This window comes from Neophocaena asiaeorientalis, unplaced genomic scaffold, assembly GCF_003031525.2.
Source record: "Neophocaena asiaeorientalis asiaeorientalis breed wild unplaced genomic scaffold, Neophocaena_asiaeorientalis_V1.1 scaffold45, whole genome shotgun sequence".
Lineage (NCBI taxonomy): Eukaryota > Metazoa > Chordata > Mammalia > Artiodactyla > Phocoenidae > Neophocaena > Neophocaena asiaeorientalis.
Genome location: NW_020174642.1, coordinates 10557855 through 10581003, shown reverse-complemented (window position 1 = coordinate 10581003; position 23149 = coordinate 10557855). Strand labels below are relative to the sequence as shown.

The 23149-nt window shown below is 46.4% G+C and overlaps 1 protein-coding gene across 3 annotated transcripts in view; it reads right to left on the bottom strand.

Moving 5' to 3' along the window:
• The window catches only part of PDE9A (phosphodiesterase 9A), an 81330-nt gene that overhangs the window by 34231 nt on the left and 23950 nt on the right, over positions 1 to 23149 (bottom strand). For all 3 annotated transcript variants that reach the window (XM_024758404.1, XM_024758405.1, XM_024758406.1), the window contains exon 4: positions 21277 to 21320. In XM_024758404.1, the coding sequence (XP_024614172.1) occupies positions 21277 to 21320 (44 nt within the window). The remainder of the gene's footprint in view (positions 1 to 21276; positions 21321 to 23149) is intronic.

Here is a 23149-nt window from a genome sequence, read left to right as displayed (position 1 = left end):
CTAGAAAAGTGTGAACTAGTACACTTGTCCAATATGAACTAGGTAATCTGAAGAGCCTGTGTCTATTCAGGAAACTGAATTTCTAATTAAAAAACTCCCCCCACGGAAATTCCCGGTGCAAATGGTTTCACTGGAGAATTCTACCAAACATTTAGAGAAGAAGTAATACAATTCTGACCAATTTCTTCCAGGAAACAGAAGAGGAGGGTACACTTCCCGATTCATTTTATGAAGCTAGTATTAACCCGATACTAAATTCAACAAAGACAACAACAAAAAAAGAAAACTACAAATCAATATCCCTCGTTAATGTGGAAGCAAAAATCCTTAACAAAATATTAGCAAGAGAATTCAGCAAGATATAAAAGTAAAACCGATAAGTGAGTTCAGCAAGTCACAGGATACAAGATAAATATACAAAATTGATTATATACTAGTGACGACCATGGAGACTCTGAGATTAAAATCACAACACCATTTACAAACACTTAGAAAAGCTCAAACAGCTTAAGTGTAAATATAACAAAACGTATGCAGGAGCTGTGTGCTGAAAGAAATAAAAAAAGATATATAAATGGCGAGACCTACCATTTTCATGGTTTGAAAGACTCAACATAGTAAAGATGTCATTTCTCCCCAGATTAGCACAATTCCTATCAAAACCCTATCCAGATTTTTTGTAGAAATAGACAAGATTATTCTAACATTCCCATGAAAATGCAAAGGAACCAGGAGAGCTAGAACAATCTTGAAAAAGAAGATAAAATGGGACAAATCAGTCTATCTGACTTTAAGACCTATTACATAGCTAATAATCAAGACTGTGACATTCGTGGAATGTTAGACACAGATAACAGAACAGAGGACCCAGAATGATACCCACACAAACACGCCAACTGATCCCACAATGATACCCACACAAACACGCCCAACTGATCCTTGACCAATGAGCGAAAGCAATTCAATGGTGGAAAGACTGTTTTTCCAATGAATGGGGCTGGAGCAACTGAACTTTCACAGGCACAAAAATAAGCCTCGAATTAAACCTCACTGTTTACATAAAACTTAATGCAAAGTGGACCCTGGATGTAAAATCGAAAACTATAAAACTTTTAGGAAAAAAAATAGGGGAAAATGTTCAGGTTCTTGGGCTAGGCAGAGAGTTCTGATTTCACACCAAAAACACAGTCCATAAAAGGGAAAATTGATAAACTGGGCTTCATCAAAAGTAAAACTTTTCCTCTGAGAAAAATCCTGTTAAGAGGATGAAAAGCTATAGTCTGGGAAAAAGATATTTGCAAACCACGTATCTGACAAAGACTTGAATATAGACGATGAAAAGAACTGTCAAAACTCTACAGTGAAAAACAGAACAGCCCAATTTGAAAATGGGCAGAACACACGAGCAGACATTTTACTGAGAGAATATATAGATGGATGACAAGCACATGACAAGTTACTGAGCTACATGAGTCACTGGGAAATGCAAATTAGAACCACACTGAAATATCACTGCACACTTATCAAAAAAGCTAAAATAAAAAAAAAAGTGACAACCCCAAATGCTGGAAAAGATGTGGAGAAACTGGATTACTCACACATCGCTGGTGGGAATGTAAAACGGTACAGCTACTCTGGAAAATGGTTTGGCAATTCCTTAAAAAAACTAAACATGTAAGTACTGTATGCCTGACCTAGCAATGGCCCTCTGGGGCAGGAATGACAAGTTATGTTCACACAAAAGCTGGTACATGATGTTCAGAGCAGCTTTTATTTTTAATTGCTCCAAACCAGAGACAACCCAGATGCCCTTCAGTAGGTGAATGGGTAAGCAGACTGCATTCCGGCCACACCATGAAATATTACCCAGTAATAAAAAGGATTGAACTTGTGATACACGTAACAACCTGGATGCATTTCCGGAGAATTATGCTGAGGGAATAGAGTCAATCCCCAAACTCACCCACTGGATGAATGCATTTATAGAACATTCTTGAAACGACAGAAGTATATAAAGATGGAGAACAGATTAGCGAGTGCCAGGGGTTAAGGACGGGTGGGGAATAGAAGGGAGGGATCTGGGGGAGGCTATAAAAGGAGGGCTCGTGCGTTGGGGGGATGGAATGCTCTGTATCTGGACTGCATCAGTGTCAACAGCCCAGGGGTGATATCTTACTACAGTTTGAAAGATGTTACCACTGGGGGAGAAAGGGTAAAGTGTGCCTGGGTCTCTCTGCCTTTTTTCTTACAACTGTATGTGACTCTATAATCATTTTAAACGGTTTACTAAAAATTCAATAGATAGAATGGAAAGAAAAAGTTAAGGGGGAATTTTCCCTTGGACTTTTGAGGTGGGCTCCTTTGAGCATTATAGGATTTTGATGCCGAAATTTATCACTGCCCCAGCAGTAATAACGCTTCTCGCCACTTCATCCCATACCTTCCTGCTCCCAGCTCAGTCCAAGGTGTGGACACTCGTATTCCGGTCCACGTACTAGCTACACCTCAGCCCATGTGTCACCCGTGACAACAAATCCGATGTCCTCCGAAAGGGCACAGGCACAGAGGTGAGCTGGCGGCAAGAAAGCCTCAGGGCGCCACTGCCCAGGCTGCAGTGCTCACGCCACTGCCATGTATGTAATTTCGCCCTGAGATGCCTCTTTAGGTACTGCGCAATCTGCATTCTTTTGCAAGGGGAAAAGAGCGAAAAAATGCCTCTATGCGAAAGGCCAACCACACCCACACAACCATAAACAGAGCCTGATCAGGAAGTGGGTGCCTCCCGCCACCCCCCAGCCCCTGCACCCCAGAGCACTGGCATTCCTGTCGCGGGCCACTGTTTCCTCCCAGGGGAGTTCCGAATTTAAAATTAATTGACTTAATGTGTGTAAAGTACTCAGGGCAGCGCCTAGCCCGTGGCGAGCGCTCCGATGTTGGCTGTTGGCTGTTGCTATTACGTTAAAAGTGTTATTACATCACTAAGGGTCCCTGACACCCACAGGTGTTGTTATTACATCACTAAGGGTCCCTGACACCCACAGGTGTTGCTATTACATCACTAAGGGTCCCTGACACCCACAGGTGTTGCTATTACATCACTAAGGGTCCCTGACACCCACAGGTGTTGTTATTACATCACTAAGAGTTGCCAACAGCCACAGCAGCTGTCATTACATCACTGAGGGTCGCTGGCAGCCTTCTCGTGCTTTGAGTGTCTTCCCCGGTGCATGCACTGTCCATGGGGTGACAGGCAGAGCTCTGGGGGGAACCAGGTCCAGGCTGAGAAGCAGCCACATCTTTCCTGCACTGTCCCGAAGGTGCTCTTCGTTCGCCTAGAAGCCTCAGATAGCCCTGAACCCCTGGACCTGAGGGCAAGAAGCACTTTTCAGTCGCAAATATTAGTCATGCCCAACCTTGGTGGCCAAACCACGCCCTATCAGAAAAGTCTGACAGCATGTGGGAAACCCATCTATTTCCTAGATGCTACGTGGCATATATCGAATTAAAAAAATTGAAGCATATTCAAGTGTTTTTGCTTTGCAAGTTTTAAAATAGCTTTAAGAGTAACCAGCCACAGCCAGGGATGCTGGCAATTCAGGGTTGGACGTGATTGGGCCTTTGGGGTCTCTCTGGATCTCGAAATTTTTGAGAAAATTGGGAGACAGGAACTATGACTATAAGAGTGGGAGTCAGAGCAGAATGGTTGCTGGTCCACAGGATGGAGGCTGAGGGGGAGCCAGCCGAGTCATGGGTGACTCACGTGCTCTCCAGAGAAAACTCCGCTCCATGAGAACAGCTGACGTACCATCAGAAGTGTCCCTGAACCTAGCACGCGCTAGTGAACATCTGGGACACTGCTCCAAGCTCGCCGTGATTTACTCCTAGGCACCCACAGCTTTCATAAAAGCAAAAGATTTAATAAAGGCCAAATGGTCCGTCGTAAGCACAGAGTTCTCTGTAGGCTTCTCATCAGCCTCTTCAGGTCTGGGCTGCTTTTCCCTGCTTCCACCTGGATGGGCCTAGCCTAGATATTCTGGGGGCCTTATCTGGCTGGTCTCTCAGGTGACGGGCCCCGACGGGTAAATGCTGGGGCTGGCAGGGTCTCCCACACATCACAGAAGCGTTTAATTTAGTTCCAGGACAATCTTGGAGACTGGCAGAATCCGAGTCCTGTTTTAAGGATGCTGCTAGATCAGTCCGGATTCTGGCCGTGGATCTGCACCAGGGAGGCCCCAGGAGCTTCCGCTGGAACCGAACCGAGGGGTCCGGAGCAGCCCACCCTGTGCAGACGGGTGCAGAGCCGCCTACTGGGGTTTGTGGGCAGGATGCAGCCCGTGGGCTGGCGGGACAGCACCCACCCCCTCAGCCCCGCCCTGCCCTTCCCCGATGCCGGCGGCTGCTGCCCGACTCCGCGCTGGCCTGCTGCAGACGCTTCGAGGAACCCGCCTGCACCTCTCCCAGCCCTTCCAGGAACTGTTTACATGTTTCAGACAAATCCTGAGTCTCTGCAGCACAGAAGGACATAAAGATCTGGTTTAACTGATCGACAGGACAGTCCGGCCCCCTCATTCCTGAAGGTCACCTTGAAGGTGATGCCCTGATTGGCCAGGCCAGCCAGCTGATGGGCACCTCTCTTCCCACCCCGTGCTGGATGAGACAATGACAGCCATGGCCATTCCTCCATCCTCTGCTCACCTGAGCTGGCTGGCACGCATACCTTCCTCCCCCGGTGCAAATGGAAGCAAACGCAGCCCTGGTCATATGCTGGCCCCAGACCGGCACGGGCACCTGAACCCCAGCCCCCAGTGGTGCGACGAGTGGACCGCCTGGAGTCCACGGTGGGTCCCAGTCTCTCCTGATACGTCTGCAACTGTTGCACAGCATTGCTGTTGTGTCTCCATCCTGTTAGCATGACGTGTGACCTGTCCGACCTTACGTACCTCGCCTGAGGCCCTGAGCACCCTTCAAAAAATACATACTTAACAGACACCCTCCCAAAGCTTTTTTTTTTTTTTGCGGTACGCGGGCCTCTCACTGCTGCGGCCTCTCCCATTGCAGAGCACAGGCTCCAGACGCACGTGCCCAGTGGCCATGGCTCACGGGCCCAGCCGCTCCGCGGCACGCGGGATCCTCCCGGACCGGGGCACGAACCCATGTCCCCCGCACTGGCTGGCGGACTCCCAACCACTGCGCCCCCAGGGAAGCCCAAAGCTTTTTTTTTTTTTTTAAATGGATATCCCTTCAGAAAGGGGTGCTTTGCTTTGCATTAGGGAAAATCACCTCCATTACTTGGCCCAAAGAGACACCCCAAGGCCCTGAAGATTGGAGGTGCGTTTATTTCCAGGGCTGTGGGTAGGAAGGGCCTAGAGGGGACTCCCTCTCTGTCTCCTCCTGCCCCTCCTTCTGGGAGGTGGCACTGCCCCTCTCCAGGAAAGAAGTGGGGGAATTCACCTCTGCCCGACTTTGGCTCTCCGGGCCCCGCCAGCCAGAGACGATGTTCTAGCCCTGGGTGCAGTCACCGGCAATTCACTGTTTATGGATGTCATAAAGTAGACGTGCAGAAGGAGGACGCTTCCTTTACAACCAGGAGCACAATAAAATGATATGATTAACAGTGACCTGGCCTCGCTCCTTAAAGGAACAGGTGCCCTTTCCACGGTCCGTCCTGTCGAGAAATCACCCTTGTTTATCAGCGGCCAAAGGGACGTCCCAGGTGACCCATGGTGTGACTTTGACTAGATGCTTTCGCCTCCTGTTAGCCACTCAGATGTGACAAAGAAAGCAAAATGGACCAAAGGGCGCTGGCGACCACATCTGACATTTGGAGAATGTCCCGTAACTGTCTCGGCCGAGTCCTCGCAGGATCACTGCAGACTCGCCGGACCTCTACGGCAGGGGCTGGGTTGTTTTCTTTTCCCCTTTCGCTTTTGGAGCTGGGATTTGTACTGTGCATAGTTGAGTCTGATCTCAGGTGTTGGATACAATTCCTCCCTATGCCCTCCTTTCCGCGTAGGCTTAGTTTTGAGACAAATGCCTCGGAGGGAGAAGCTTCTGGGACAGCTAGCAATGCAATTTTTCTTTATTGTTCTATGGATCGCAACAACCAAAACAATCTTCATGGAGCACTTTCTAGGTTCCAGGCACTGTCCTGAGTGGTTTGCCCATGTTGATCATGTAAGCCTCCTAAGAGCTCGAAGTGGCTGCAGGGAGAAAGCCATGGCACGACCCGGCCAAGCCCACCTTGCCCCCCGCCCCCCACCAGGCATGTTCCCACGTAGGACTGCAAAGATGGGCAGTGTCGCACGGAGCCCAGGGGGCAAAGATGTTCTGCACACTGGCCTCCTCCCTGAGAGCCACCCCTCCTCCATGGTGTGGTCAGGGGGTGGACTTTTCAGGGAGGAGGACACGGGTGTGACATTCTCTTGAGAATGCCCTCAGAGGAATCTGAATATGAGATCCAGCACCTGATTGACTGTACAAGCTGGAGGGACTTTGTCCATTATGTGATAACCTTGAATGTCTCGGTGAGGGGACACTCTGTGGGAACGTTTAATTACGGTGAAACCAAAGGGAGTCAAGCCCGGTTCACTGCGTCTGGGCTTTGACGGTGTGTCACATGACCCCAGAAGACCGGCGTCAGGGAGAATTCTGTCAGGATCAACTCCGATCCAGTAAGATGATCGAAGGTGGTTCACACGACAGGAGGGCTCCTGTAAAGCTCTATTAAGAGACTGAACCCTTTTTGAGAACCATCTGTGGACGTTAATGTCGCACAATTGCAGAGGCTGCACAAGATAAACTAAAAACAAAAAACCCCAGATGACATAGAAGTTGAAATGAGCATATCCCTATAATTGCCTTTTATGTGGCAAATGTAAGTACATCCAAAAACTAAAGAAAAAAGATGTTAGTAAGTAGTAAACAGACAGGGGATCTTAAAAGAGGAATCCATGAATAAGAACAGAATGAAACTGTTGAATTTAAAAGTGTATCTGAAACAAAAAATTCACAGATGGGTTTATAGCAGTTTGGAGTGAGCAGCAGAGTCAGGGGAATTGAGGGCAGATCATTAGGAATTCTCCAATCTGAAGAGCAAAAAGAAAAAGATCTTAAACAACAGAGCCCGTCACACGAGGGATAAGAGCAAACTTTCTAACATGCGTGTAATTAGTCTCAGAAGGAAAGGCGTGAGAATGGTGCATAAAATACACGTAGTGAAATAATAGTGGAAAATTTTACAAATCTGATGAAAACACATTTATATACCATGGAAGCTCAACAAAGGACACCAAACAGGATAAACAGAAAGAAAACCAGGGCACGACATGGTCAAAGTGCTGAAGCCCAGATATAAAGGAAAAACACCTTGAAAGCATCCAGAGGGATAGAAGGGGATGATATGATTCATAATGAAATGATTCATTCGCAGGGGAAAGAGACCATAAAAGCTGACTTCTCAGCCGAAACAATGGAAGCCAGGAAAAAAAAAAAAAAAAAGGACATCTTTAGACCTCTTTTAAAAAACAAAAACAGGGGCTTCCCTGGTGGCGCAGTGGTTGAGAATCTGCCTGCCAACGCAGGGGACACGGGTTCGAGCCCTGGTCTGGGAGGATCTCACATGCCGCGGAGCAACTGGCCCAGTGAGCCACAACTACTGAGCCTGCGCGTCTGGATCCTGTGCTCCGCAACAAGAGAGGCCACGATAGTGAGAGGCCCGCGCACCGCGATGAAGAGTGGCCCCCGCTTGCCACAACTAGAGAAAGCCCTCGCACAGAAACGAAGACCCAACACAACAAAAATAAATGAATAAATTAATAAACTCCTACCCCCAACATCTAAAAAAACAAAAACAAAAACAAAGCTCTGAATGCAGCATTCTACACCCTGAAATATGTTTCCAAACAAGGGCAAACAGACACATGTTCAGAGAAGCAACAGCTGAGGGAATTAGTCACTAGTTGTTCTGCGCTTCAAGAGGTGCTCGGAGAAAAAAGAAAATTTTCAGGCTGAAGGGCTATACCACCACTCAGGAGTTGGAATCTACAGGGAAAAAAAAAAAAGCACCAGAGATGGCAAATAGGTAGGTAACTACAAAAAAGTTATCTTTAAGTTTCTTTTCATTATTTCTTCCAAAGACAGCTGGCTGTTTAAAGTAAAACTTTTAATACTGTATTATGGAGTTTATACTGGGTGTAGATGATCTTAGCTGCTCCACCTGCTCTGAGACTACCAGAGACTCGGTGGCTTGTAAACAACAGAAATTTACTTCTCACAACTCTGGAGGCTGGACGTCCAAGATCAGAGCACCAGCAGAGTCGGGGTCTGGTGAGAGCCACTGCCTGGTACACAGATGGCCGTCTTTTCAGTGTCTTCACAGGGCAGAAGGAGCGAGGGAGCTCTCTGGAGTCTCTTTTATTAGGGCCCTAATCCCATTCATGAGGGATCTGCTCTCATGACCTACTCACCATTCAAAGGCCCCACCTCCAAATGCCATCACATTGGCGGTTAGGATCCCAGCATGTGAATTTTTTTTGGCGGGGGGGACGCAAACATTCAGTGTGAAGCATAGATGTAAAGTGTATTGCAGGGCTTCCCTGGTGGTGCAGTGGTTGAGAGTCTGCCTGGCGACGCAGGGGACGCGGGTTCGTGCCCCGGTCCGGGATGATCCCACATGCCGCGGAGCGGCTGCGCCCATGAGCCATGGCCGCTGAGCCTGCGCGTCCGGAGCCTGTGCTCCGCAATGGGAGAGGCCACAACAGTTGGAGGCCCGCGTACCGCAAAAAAAAATAAAAATAAAAAATAAATAAAGTGTATTGCAGCAATAGCTCAAAGGTTGTGGGGAGGAATTTTACTGCTGCAAAGTCCTTACTTTTTATGTGAAGTGACACAATGTTAATTTTAACTAGGCTAAAAAGTTAAGGATGGTTTAAAAATGGGCAAAGATCTGAAAAGACACTTTGAGAAAAAAAAAGATACACAGATGTCAAATAAACATGAAAAGATGCTGAACATCGTTAGTGAATTGCAAATTGAAACCATAATGAGATACCACTCCACACCTATTCGAATGGCAAAAATCCAAAACACTGACATCACCAAATGCTGGCGAGGCTGTGGAGCCACAGGAACTCTCATCACTGCTGGTGGGGATGCAGAATGGAGCAGCCATTTTGGAAGGTATTTTGGTGGTTCCTTGTTTTCTTTTTAAAACCTTTAAAAAATATTTATTTATTTAGGTTGCATTGGGTCTTAGTTGCGGCACGAACGATCTTTCGTTGCGGCGCGTGGGCTTCTCTCTAGTTGTGGTGTGTGGGTTTTCTCTTCTCTAGTTGTGGCATGGGGGCTCCAGAGCACGTGGGCTCTGTAGTTGGCAGCACACAGGCTCTCTAGTTGAGGTGCGTGAGCTCAGTAGTTGTGGCGTGTGGGATCTTAGTTCCCCGACCAGGGATCGAACCCGTGTCCCCTGCATTGGAAGGCGGCTTCTCTACCACTGGACCGCCGGGGAGGACCCAGTGTGGTGGTTTCTTACAAAATTAAATGTATGATTCAGCAACTGCACTCCTGGGCAGTTACCCAAAGGAGCTGAAAAGTTACGTCCACGCAAAACTTTCCCACAAATGTTTATAGCAGCTCTGTTCATAACTGCCAAAACTTTGAAGCACCCCAAGACTTCCTTCAATAGGGGAAGGAATAAATCAGCCCTCAGAAGAAATGAGCTATGAAGCTATGAAAAGGCATAGAGGAACCTGAAATGTATAGTACCTAGTGAAGGAAGCCAATCTGAAAAGGCTGAAGACTGTATGATTCCAACTACGGACAATCTGGAAAAGGCACCCCTATGGAGACAGTAAAAAGATCCGTGGTTGCCAGGGGTCTAGGGGGAGGGATGGATGAACAGGTGGAGCACAGAGGATTTTTAGGGCAGAGAAGCTACTCTGTATGACCCTGTAGTGGTGGATGCAGGTCTTTATGCATCCAAAAACCCACAGACTGTATAACACAAAGAGTGAACCCTGACGTAAACTATGGACTTTGGTCGACAATGACGTGTCAGTGTTGGCTGACTGGGACACATGTAAAGCTCTGAGGCAGGATGCAGATGGTGGGAGAGACTGAGTGAGTGTATAAGGAGGGAATATGTGGGAACTCTGTACTTTTCACTCAATTTTGTGTTTTTATTGATCTCCAACAAATAAAGCCTGCAATTAAAAAAAAAAGGTTAAGGATGCACAGTGAAATATAACAACCAACTAAAAATAATGCAAAACGCAGAGGTAAAGAGTCAATAGAAGAGGGACTTCCCTGGCGGCCCAGTGGCTGAGACTCCGCCTTCCAGTGCACCGGGTGTGGGTTTGATCCCTGGTCGGGAAACTAAGATCCCACATGCCTCGTGGCCAAAAAACCAAAACATAAAGCAGGAGCAATATTATAACAAATTCAATAAAGACTTTAAAAAAAGAGCTAATTTCTTCCATTAACAAAAAAAAGAGTCAACAGAAGAAAGAAAATAGAATACAAAAGTTTATCCAGTGAACCCAAGAGAAGGCAGAAGAGGAGGAACCAGGAAACCGAACCCAAGATCAATAAAAAAACAAATGGCAACATGGTAGATCTAACCTCAAGCATATCAAGAAATACATTACATGTAAATGAATATAGGAAGAAATAACACCAAAATTACACAAAATCTTTCAGAAAACAGAGAAGAAAGTAAATGCCCCAATATGTTTTATAAGGCCACCATAACCCCACAATCAAAGCGTGACAAAGACATTACAAGAAAAAAGTTATAAGCCAACATCCTACATGAGCATGGACACAAAACTCCTTAACATATTATTAAAAAATAAAATCTAGCAATATATAAAAAGGGACTACATCCTACATCAGGGTAAAGGTCCTGTATACCCTTTGTTAAATTTATTCCTAAGTATTTTCCTAGGAACACTTCCTGGGAAAACAAGTGGGGTTATCCCAGAAATGCAAAGTTGTTTTAACATTTGAAAATTAGTCGGTATAATTCACTGCCTTAACAGAATAAAGGAGAAAAATCATATGTTATCCCAGTAGATGCAGAAAGAACACATGACAAAAACCTAACACCTATTTATGATGGAAAAAAACATTAGAAAACTAAGAATAAAAGGAAACTCCCTCAACCCATTTCAGTCGATGCACAAAGAACCTCTGATAAAATTTAACACAGAAGATTTGACAAAAAAAACCTCTTTGTGAACTGGGAGAAGAAGGCATCCTCAATCTGACAGAGAGCACCTACAAAAAAACCTGCAGCTCACGTCACACCCAATGGTGAAAGAGTGAATGCATTTCCCCTGAGGTTGGAATGAGGTAAGGATGTCTGCTCTCAGTCTTATTTAATTGTATTGCAGTTTCAACCAATGCAACAAGACAAGTAAAAGAAATAAAATCCAAAAAGACTGGAATGTAGAAAGTAAAACTGTCTTTATTTTTAGAAGATATGATTGTCTCTGTGGAAAATCCTAAGATTCTATGAAACAACTACCAGAACTAACCCATGAATTAATAAGCAATGTCACAAGGTACTATGTCAACACACAAATGTCTGTCATAAATGAGGAGCAAACAAATGGAAAATTACGTGAGGATCCCATTTACAATAACACCAGAAAACAGAGAATGCTGAGGAACAGATTTAACAAAAGATATGCAGGACCTCTATTCTGAAAGCTATAAGCGTTGCTGAGTGGAGGGATGTATCATGCTCACGGTTGGAAGGCTCAATATTGCTTAGATTTTATTAGTCCCAAATTAATCTATATACTGAATGCAATCCCAGTTCAAGTAGAGAAGCCTTTTTGAAAGAAATTAACAAGTTGATTCTTTATTCTAACATTTGTAGGGAAAAGAAAAGGACCCATAGAACCAAAACAACTGAAAAAGAAGTACAAATGTGGAAGATTACCGGATTCCAAGCTCTAGCAATTAAGCCAGTGTGGTCTTGGTGTCAGGACAGACAAACAGATCTATGAAACAGAACATAGAGTCCAGAAAGGGACTCACACATATAGAGTCAATTAATTTTCAATAAACATGCCAAAGTGGTTCAATGGAAAAGGAAACTCTTTTTTAACAAGGGATACTGTGACAACTGGGTACGTGTATGGAAAAAAAAAAAAAAAAAAGACCATCAACTCCTACCTCACACCATACACAAGATTAATTTGAAATGGATCACAGATTGAAATATAACAGCTATAACCCTAAATTTCCTGAAAATGTATCTTCATGACCTTGCGGTAGAGAAAGGACTCTTAAAGAAGACATAGAAAGTACTACACATAAAAGAAGACTTGTTCAATTAACTTCATCAAGTTAAAAACTTCTGCTCATCAAATGACCCCTTTAAGAAAATGAAAAAGGTAAGTCACAAACGGGGAAAGATACTTGCTATATATACATCTCACAAATGGATTATATCCAGAATGTATGGTTTCTTATAAACCACTGATAAACACTAATACAACAGTCTGAAGACTGCACAAAAATACTTGGAACAGACACTTCACGAGGTAAGATATTCAAGTACCCAATAAGCACAGGAAACCACGCTCGACAATTATTAAGTCATCCGAGAAATGTAAATTTAAACCATAGTGAAATATGATTCTACGCCTACTTGAGTGCCTAAAATTAAACACACTGAGAATGCCTAGTGTTGGGTTGGATGTGACAACGGGATCACTCGTACATTACTGGTGGGAACATAAATGGCACAGCCACCTGGGAAGACAGCTGGGCATACGAACCAGCAACATCACTCCTAGGTACTGCCCAAGATAACTGACAAACATGCCCGTAATAAGACGCGCACAATGCTTACTGTAGCTTAGCCCCAAACTGGAAGTGTCCATCCACAGGAGAATTAATGACCAGTGGTGGAGTGCTCATGAAATAGAATACCACCCAGCGATACACAGTAAATAAACGGCATGCGTGAATCTTGAAAACATGATCCTGAGCGAGAGAATGCAGACACAAAAGAGCTCACTCTGTGTGATTCCATTCTCATGAAATTTAAGAACAGGAAAAAGCAATCTGCCTGTGGCAAAAGAAGCGGTGGTTTCTCATGGTGCGTGGGAACAGATTTGAAGACAAGCACAAGGGACTTTTTCTGGGGCGATGGAAGCGTTCTTTGTCTCGACTGGTGTGGTGGCTACACGCGTGTGCTCTTTTATGGAAGTCCATCAGATGGTACCCTTTATGTCTGTGCATCTCACCGCACAGTTAGAGGGGACGCGGACATGTGCGTGCCTGGTTTTTGCAGACGCCTAGCGGCGGAGAGCGTTTGCTTCCTGTTTGAAGTTTTGCTTCCCAGAGGTACGGTCAGTCCTCGGTATCTGCAGGGGATTGGTTCCAAGACCCCTGCCCCCGAGGACAGCAAAATCTGCTGATGATTTTGGTACCCTTAGTCGGCCCTCCGCATCTGTGGATGTGGGACCGCGGACACCAAGGGCCGACTGGACCAGATTCTGTAGTCAACACATGCCGATTCTGTGTCCGGTATTACCGTTCGCCGCCCGCCTTCCTGACAGTGATGGGCTCAGTGCTCCCGCTGTCGCCTAAACCACCCCAAGGAGCAGGTGAACATGCAATTCCCTAAAGCTAAAGAAAGCAGAAGTGCGCTAAGCCCCTGAGAGACCTCACGGGAGAACAGGAGCTTTCGTTTTATACACTGAACCCTTTTTTTCCCCAGAAGTATACAAGAAAAGATGACTAAGGCTTCGATGACCAAGCTGTGGGCAGTGAAACTGCACTAAAAATAGAAAATATTATTAAGAAGCATTATTATTTCTCCTAAGCACCATGCCTGTGCTCACATGTCAAGCATTAACTTCACTGGCAAGTGAGAACGGGAGCCAGCCCTCCATGTTTCAGACCTTAGGAAGCAGTCCTGGCTCCATGAAACTTCAGCAATTCCAGACAGACACAGCTTCAGCCATGCAAACGTGTCCTCTAGGGCATTTTAAATGATAGCACCATTTAGCGAGCGCTCCCCAAGTGGCACGCACCGTGCTAAGCATCGTGTACGAATTACTTCATCTATCCTCGTAAGAGCCATGCGGGCGTGTATCCTAATTCCTACTCTGCAGGGTAACTGCGGTGCAGCGTGGTCGGTCGCTTTCCTGAGACCACCTCACCCAACTGACACCTGAACGATGGCAGCTGGACGGTCCCTGCTTCTTAGGTTTGGATCTTCCAAAGCCGACCCGGAGACAAGGAATCAGGCGCCAGCAGGGCACGTGGAGGTGGTCCCAGGAAAGCCGGGGGGCGTGGGGAGCGGAGGAAAAGCAGGGAACTGTGAGCCGATGAGCAGGGGCATCTGGGCTGATTGTTCTGGGGTCCCTTTGGGCAACTGCATATTCGATGCGTAAACTGTCCCCACCGCTCCACCCAGGGGCAAGGAAGCCAAACGCTTGCCCGCGGCTCCCTCTCTGGCAGGAGGACCGTTCTCGGGGCGTCAGCCCTCAGAGCTTCCCGTGTAGAGGGAGTCCACAGGCAGGGGACTCAGAGAAGGAAGCCCTTAGTCTGCATGTGCTCTTTTCTTAGACCCTTCCTCCAAGGTAGCTGGGCTCTTGTTTTTTTAACTGAGATATTTTATCTAACCCAACTTATCTCAAAAATATCTCATTTCAACATGTATCATTCCTAGGAAAACTTGCCCACACCTGTTCACAACTGCATCATTTACATTAGCCAAAAAGTGGAAACACCCAAACTGCCCATGAGCTGATGAGTGGAAAAACACCACGTGGCTCTTCCACACAACAGGACGAGCGCTGACCTTCGCTACAACACAGAGGAACCCCGCCTACATCAGGCCAAGCGAACGAAGCCAGGCACAAAGGGCCACGTAGTCTGTTACACGACACGTCCACGACAGGCCTATCCACGGGGACGGAAGGCAGACGAGTGGTTGCCAGGGAACAGGGTGAGGGGACGGGAGTAGGTGCTGGCAGCTATGGGGCTTCCTTTCCGGGTGTGGAAACCTGGCATTAGAGGATGGTGACGGGTGCAGAGCCAGGTGAATACACTACAGACTACTGAATTTGTTCACTTTAAAATGGTGGGGTTTGGGCTTCCCTGGTGGCGCAGTGGTTGAGAGTCCGCCTGCCAATGCAGGGGATGCGGGTTCGTGCCCCGGTCCGGGAAGATCCCACATGCCGTGGAGCGGCTGGGCCCGTGAGCCATGGCCGCTGGGCCTGCGCATCCGGAGCCTGTGCTCCGCAACGGGAGAGGCCACAACAGTGAGAGGCCCGCGTACCGCAAAAAAAAAAAAAAAAAAAAAATGGTGGGGTTTATGCTGTGTGAATTACATCTCGATAAGGAAACATGAACTATAAACATTACTCATGAGCTAGCTTACATCCCTTTTCTCCGTGCTGAGTCTTCAAATCTCAGTGTGTATTTTGCATTTACAGTGGCAGCTGGACGGTGGCTGGCCTTCTTATACACGTGGTTGCTGGGTCAGGACTGGCCCGTCCTTCTCTTCTATGAAAAGTCATGTTTTCCACAATACTCTTCTCTTCACTGTTTCCTAATATTGAAACAGCAAAACAGGACGACTGGGGCATTTCTGCACTGTCCGGCCCCACCAGGACCGCTAGGGGCGTTTATTGACACGTGTGGTTCAGAGGATCAGCAAAGACGGCGGGGCTCCCAGGAGAGGCCAGGCCCACGGGCCCTGGCAGCCGCATGTACGTCCGGACACAAGGTTCCTGAGTCCTCTCGTGAGGTTGTTTTTCCCGCCATCGTGAATGCGGCCTGGCGACCGCAGGGCCGGTGGGGCTCCTTACAGGCCCTGACTCAGGGCTGCATGGCCAGGACCGGTTACTGAGCGGGGGCGAAGGCCGAGAGGCTCCAGGAAGCCAGGCCAGGTGTTGATGGATGGGAGACGGAAGGCTATTTCCAGAGAGAGAAGCTCAAAGAGTTAAAGACTCCTACGAGCAATTCCCAAAGGGCAGAGAGTCACACAAAATCCTCTTTCTTCTTCCTCTAGCAAGGACTGTGCAAACATCTGATCACGCTGCCACGGCCCCCGTCTTCCTCTCCGGAGGCTCATCCCTGTCCCGTCCACCTGCTCGGCTTGTTTTCTTCCCCTTTGTTCTTCAAAGGGACCCTCTTCTGGATGGTGTCAAGTCGTCAGTGGCCATCCCAGGGAATGCTGTCCCCCAGTGTGGCGTCTTAGGGCTCAGTCCTCGGTCCCTCCCTGGCTGGGGAGCTCATCAGGCCCATGGCTGCAAACACCACCCACACCGACAGTCCAGTGTCACACTGTCACATCCCCAGCTCAGGTGTGATGGCTCCCCTAGACCCATCTACCCAACATTGACGTCCAACAGGCAAACCTCGCCCCCTCCCCCACCCCCACCGCCCTGAGCCCACGTCACCCTCAGCTCACACCCTCACAGGGCTGCTGTTCCATCCTTTCTGTGGCTCAGGCCAGACCTCCGATGCTTCTCCGACTGCTCTTTCTTCTATATCTCACTTCCATTCAGTCAGGAAATAAGCCTGGTTCTTCCTTCAGAACACACCAGGATCTGATCACTCCTCACCACCTCCCCTGCCCTTCCCACATGGGAATCAAGGCACCAGCTCCTCATGGACCTTCAAGGTCCCACATGACCTGCCCCCAGCAACCTCAAACCTCATTTCCAAATGTCTGAGCTCCAAAGAGCTGGAGTCAGGAATGCTTGGTGGTCACCAGGACGTCAGTGGAGGCCCCACAGGGACGGTGTCTCAGCTGCAGGACGGAACTCTCCCTGGAGTAGGGGTTCTCTAGAACCGTCCTAGCAAAGCTAAAAGACAGGTCTCAAAGGCATCAAACTGATTTGTAAGTAGCTTAACTGTCTGCCAGGACAGAGCCTATGCTCTTTAATGGAAGAAAACAAAATCCAGATGGTCCACAACATAACAAAGAGGCAAACATGAATATACAGAAACACGAAGAAAAAAATATAAGTGTCAAAAGCAAAAGATGATAACAGTGTACCATGGGGTTTAAAACATATGTAAGAGTAAAATGTGTGACGTAAAGCACAAAGAATGAGGCAGGAGAGATGGAATCATGCTATTCTGAGAGTCTTGCATTATGGTGAAGTGGGGTAATGGACCTGAAAGGCAGGCTGTGATGAGTCGCTGGTACATACTGGAACACCAAGAGCAGCCACAAAGAGATAAGACAAAGAAGTACACTTCATAAATCAAGAGTAGAGGAAAAAAAATGGAATTAAGGGGCTTCCCTGGTGGCGCAGTGGTTGAGAGTCCGCCTGCCGATGCAGGGGACACGGGTTCGTGCCCCGGTCCGGGAAGATCCCACATGCCACGGAGCGGCTGGGCCCATGAGCCATGGCTGCTGAGCCTGCACGTCCGGAGCCTGTGCTCCGCAACGGGAGAGGCCACAGCAGCGAGAGGCCCACGTACCGCAAAAAAAAAAAAAAAAAAGGAATTAAAAAATGCTCGGTATCCAAAAGATGTAGAAAGAGTGGAAAATATCAAAAAGAATAATGAGAAAAATAGAAAATGATCAACAAGGTAGTAGATTTAAGCCCAACCATATCAATAATTACATTTAATGTAAATGGCTTAAAAACTTAATTAAAAAGCTTAATTTGCCAGAATTGATAATGCCACCTATAAAAAATCCACTTCAAATATAAAGACATTAAAAGTAAAAAGATGGAAAGGGATAATAGCATAGGAGCACTAAGTATAAGCAAGCTGGAGTGGTTATAGTAACATGAGATAAAGAAGACTTGAGAACAAGGAATAGTACCAAGGATAAAGGGCAAATTTTCATAGGAATAAAGGGGTTGATCCATCACGAAGACACAACAATCCTAAATAAGTATGTGTCCAATAACAGAAATTGAAAGGCATGAAGCAAAACCTGAGAGAACTGAGAAATGAAACAACACATCCACAACAGAGTTACGTATTTGAATAGTCATCCTTCAGTAATCAATAGAGCGAGCAGACAAAACATATGTAAAGATACAGAAAACGTGAGCTACACTATTGACTCACTTGACCTAACTGACATTTATAGAATCTTTCATCTAGTAACGACAGTACACGTTCCTTTTTATGTGTACATGGACCAGTCACCAAGATACACCATGTATCTCAAGAAATCAAAAAAGACTTATGTTACATAGTCACAATGGAATGAACAGAAATCAGTGACGGAAAGATAACTGGAGAATACCCAAATATTTGAAAATTAGATAATATACTTCTTTTTTTTTTTTTTTCGGTATGCGGGCTTCTCACCGCTGTGGCCTCTCCCGTTGCTGAGCACAGGCTCCGGATGCGCAGGCTCAGCGGCCATGGCTCACGGGCCCAGTCGCTCCGCGGCATGTGGGATCTTCCCGGACCGGGGCACGAACCCGTGTCCCCTGCATCGGCAGGCGGACTCTCCACCACTGCACCACCAGGGAAGCCACCTGGTCCATTGATTTTTGACAAAGGTGCCATGAAAATTCAATGGGGGGGAAGGATCGTTTTTTTCAACAAATGGTGCTGGAACAAATGGATATCTAACAAAATGAACCTCAATTCTTTTCTCCCTCCCTTGAAGGTGGGCTATACTTAGGGACTTGCTTCCAAAGAATTGAGCAAGGAAAGGGGAAAATAGTGACCTTATGGCGAAGAAGCCAGTGATCATGTGGGTACTGTGGCCTCCTTGTATTCTTTCCAAAAACCCACATCCCCAGGCTGGTCATGAGAAAAGCATCAGACAAGCCTAGACTGAAGGGCATTCTACAGACTCTTAAAGACCGCCAAGGTCATGACAAACAAGGAACGTCCGAGACACTGTCAGACCAGAGAAGACTGGAAGGCATAACGACTAAGTGTGGATTGGATCCTGGATCAGGAAAGGGACTTCAGGAAAAAAAACTAGTGAAGTCTGAATAAAGTCGAGGATCTAGTTAATAACGACAACAAAAAACAATAATAAAAAGTTTATTGTTAAGTCAAGGGCTTGATAAGCGCTTTACATGTTAATAAAAAGTTATTGCGCTTCCCTGGTGGCACAGGGGTTAAGAATCTGCCTGCCAGTGCAGGGGACACGGGCTCGAGCCCTGGTCCGGGAAGATCCCACGTGCCGCGGAGCGACTAAGCCCGTGCGCCGCAACTAGTGAGCCTGCGCCCTAGAGCCTGCGAGCCACAACTACTGAGCCTGTGTGCCACAGCTACTGAAGCCCACGTGCCTAGAGCTCGTGCTCTGCAACAACAGAAGCCACCGCAATGAGAAGCCCGCGCGCCGCAACAAAGAGTAGCCCCTGCTCACTGCAACTAGAGAAAGCCTGTGCACATCAACAAAGACCCAACACAGTCAAAAATAAATAAATAAATTTATTTTTAAAGAAGTTATTTTCATACAAAAAAAGGTTAGAACTCAGATTTTATTCTAACATCTACTATCAAAAGAACTGAATTAAGAGTTTTCATAAAGAGCTACTCAGGCATGAAAATATTTAAAGCAACCAGTGCTCCTATGTAAACGTTGTCACTTGAAAGATGAGACCCTGAGACACAGAAACATCAGGGCCTCACTCACACACCATCCAGCGCAGTATGGGTGGCATCAAAATTCTATTCTGTAGTGATCAATTTTGAAAAAATTAAAATTAAATTAATATTAAATTTTAAAAAGAAAAATAAACCTCAACTTTTGCCCCAGGCCATACCCAAAAATTAACTCAAAATGGACCACTGACCTAAATGCAAAAGCTAAAACTATAAAACTTGTAGAAGAAAACAGAGGAGAAAACTTCACAACTATGGGATAAAATAAGATTTCTTTGGCCACAAAAAGTACAAACCATAAAAGAACAACTGGTAAATTGGGCCTAATCAAAATTTAATTCTGGTTATTGAAAGACACTCATAAGAAAATGGAGAAGCAAGTTGCAGACCAGGAGAAAATATTTATAATATCTACCTGGCAAAAGGTGTGTATCCAAAATATACCAGGAATGCTTCCCATTCAAGAGTAAGAAGGAAAGCTACCCACCACCACCACCACCAAATCAGAAAAGATTTGAACAAACACTTCGTAAAAGAAGGTTTAAGAATGGCCAGTAAATACTTTAAAGATATTCACCATCATTAATCACTAGGGAAACCAAATTAAAACCAAATGCAGTACCACTCCACACCCAATAGAACTGATTACCACAGAAAGGACTGACATCGTCAAGTGCTGCTGAGGCTGTGAAGCAACGGGAACTCTCGTACATTATGGGTGCGGATGCAAGATGTGCCGGGAAATTACCTGGCAGTACCTTTTATAAAGTGAAATATACACTTAACCATGTGATCCACCAATCCCATTCAATCCCATTGACTCCAAGGGAAATAAAAATATATGTCCCTGTAAATGCTTGTACTTGGATGCTCACAGCTGCTTTATTCATAAAAGTCCCCAACCTGAAATAACCCAGATGTCCTTCAACAGGTGAATGGATAAACAAACTGTGGTCCAGCCATACCTGGAACGTTACTCACCAATAAAAAGGAAAGAATCGCTGATACACACAACACATGGACGAGTCTCAAAAACATTAGGTCGAGTCAAAAAAAAAGAGTACACATGTTACGTAATTTCATTTTCTATGAAACTCTCAAAAAGACAAATCTAATCTATGGTGTCAAAGAGCGGCTGGTGGCTGACAGAGGCCAGGAGCTGAGGGACAGGGGTTAAGCGGGAGAGAACACAAGAGAACTTTTTTAGGTGATGTAAATGTTCCCAGTCTTGGTTTTGGTGGTAGTTAACAAGGTTGTATAGAACTTTCAAGGTTTATCAAAATATACACTTAAATGGGAGCATTTTATTATGCATAAATCATACATAAATAAGAGCGATCAAAGACTCAAAAGGAAATGGGATTTTAAGAAAAAAACACCACTGACTGTATGAGGCATCCTGGGGGCTGGCCTTTTTGCCTCACAGTCTGAACGGTCAGGACAGATACTGGGCCCAGGGAGACAAGAGTGGGGTGTCACCCAGTGTCTGCTAAGTCGTCAGGACCGGGTGGGAGGGGGTGGGGCTGGGCATCCTGGGGGTTTGTGGAGGGCAGAGTATGGCTGTCTCTGCAGCAGTACACGGCTTTAGATTCTGTAACAGTACTGGGCTTCAGATTCAATGCCTAACTCATACATATTCAATTACAGGTGCAGCCTGGAGCTTTTTGTTTTCTTTTAATTTAAAAAATGATAGCAAGGCCTTACCAGAGAGCTGCTTGATGGCCACAGGTCTCACTTTGTAGGGAGTCCTGCAAGAGAGAAGGCAGTTCCACTGTAAGATGCTGTCGAAGATGTTCATGTACGGCTGGTTCGAGAGAGAAGCACTTGGGCTGAATTAGAATTCAGTGAATTAGGTCTTTTTAAAATGAATTTCTTTGGCAGGTCTGAGCTTTCTCGTTCAGAAGAATTCTAAATACTTTAAATATATCATTTAAACAACGGATCTCCTCTATAATGTGCGTATTTGGTTAAAATAAACATGTTGAATGAAGCTGGGATGGCACAGAATTGTCCTGGTCTGTCCTGACACCTGACTGATGCAGGAGGCTCTCCCTCTTTTGCTTTGAGCTCCTGGAGACTGCATCCCCCAAGTGCACAAGAGAGGATGGTGTCAATAACTCAGTCGAAAATGCACTGGCACCTCAGTGATGTCACCACCGGTAGTCATGAGACCCACAGCGGGTGGGGAGAGGATACTGGTGATAGGAAAGACAGAGTAAGGGTCACCGTCCCTGACATACAAGGACCTCTGGCAAAGGTTGGGGGGAGACAAGTCAATGGAAAATAGGCAAAGAATAGGAACAGGCAATCATTGATAACAGTTAATAAAAATAAAAAGAGGGACCTCAAGAAAGAGGCTGTTTTTTTTTTTTGTTTGTTTGGTTTTTTTTGCGGTACGCGGGTCTCTCACTGCTGTGGCCTCTCCCGTTGCGGAGCACAGGCTCCGGACGCGCAGGCTCAGCGGCCATGGCTCACGGGCCCAGCCGCTCCGCGGCATGTGGGATCTTCCCTGACCGGGACACGAACCCGTGTCCCCTGCATCGGCAGGCGGACTCTAAACCACTGCGCCACCAGGGAAGAGAAAGAGGCTATTTTTTTACCCAAATTTAGAACCTGGTAACATGAATGCTATGAGGCACAGGGACTCAGGGTCTCACAGGTATTGCTAGTGGGAGTACGGATTGCCATCACCTATGGGAAAGCAACCTAGCAGCACTGATTCAAATGTAAAATCCTTTGTCTCAGCACGTGAACCTAGGAACGAAAGTATTAACTCTTTTGGTTATCTTACACAGGGATACCTTCACATGTCACTCGTTCATTCATTCAACACGTTTTACACTCAGTGCTCAGTGTGGTTGGGTTCTGGTAATATAAGAGTGAATCAGGGCTTCCCTGGTGGTGCAGTGGTTAAGAGTCCGCCTGCCAATGCACGGGTTTGAGCCCCGGCCCGGGAAGATCCCACATGCTGTGGAGCAACTAAGCCCGAGCGCCACAACTATTGAGCCTGCGAGCCACAACTACTGAGCCCGTGTGCCACAACTACTGAAGCCTGCGCGCCTAGAGCCCGTGCTCCACAAGAGAAGCCACCGCAGTGAGAAGCCTGTGCACTGCAACGAAGACCCAATGCACCCAAAAATAAAAAAATAAAGAAAAGGAAAAAAGAGTGAATCAGACAAGAACGCTCTGCTCTCACAGATCCTACGTTCCACGGTCAAGTACACGTTGAAAGGACGTGAATGCTGCCATTTGAATGGCTAAGAAATATTCGGGCCCCTCTCTGCCGGGGCTGGGTGACACATCAGCTGAACTGTGGTGTGTCATTCAGTTGTCAAAAAGATGGAGATGATGAGCAAGTACTGACGTGGAGGGTTGCCTACAACACCTCGTTAGGGAGACACGGCAAGTTACAGGGTCACAGACGGAGAATCAGCTCAGCGACGGAGAAAGAAGGTACAGAGACTCTGGAAGGAGTCACACCAAACACCAGACTCTTAACAGTGGCTAACTGGGCATCCTACCTGTGCTTTAACGGTTATAGGGCACACGGAAGATTGTTTACATTTAAAATGCCAAT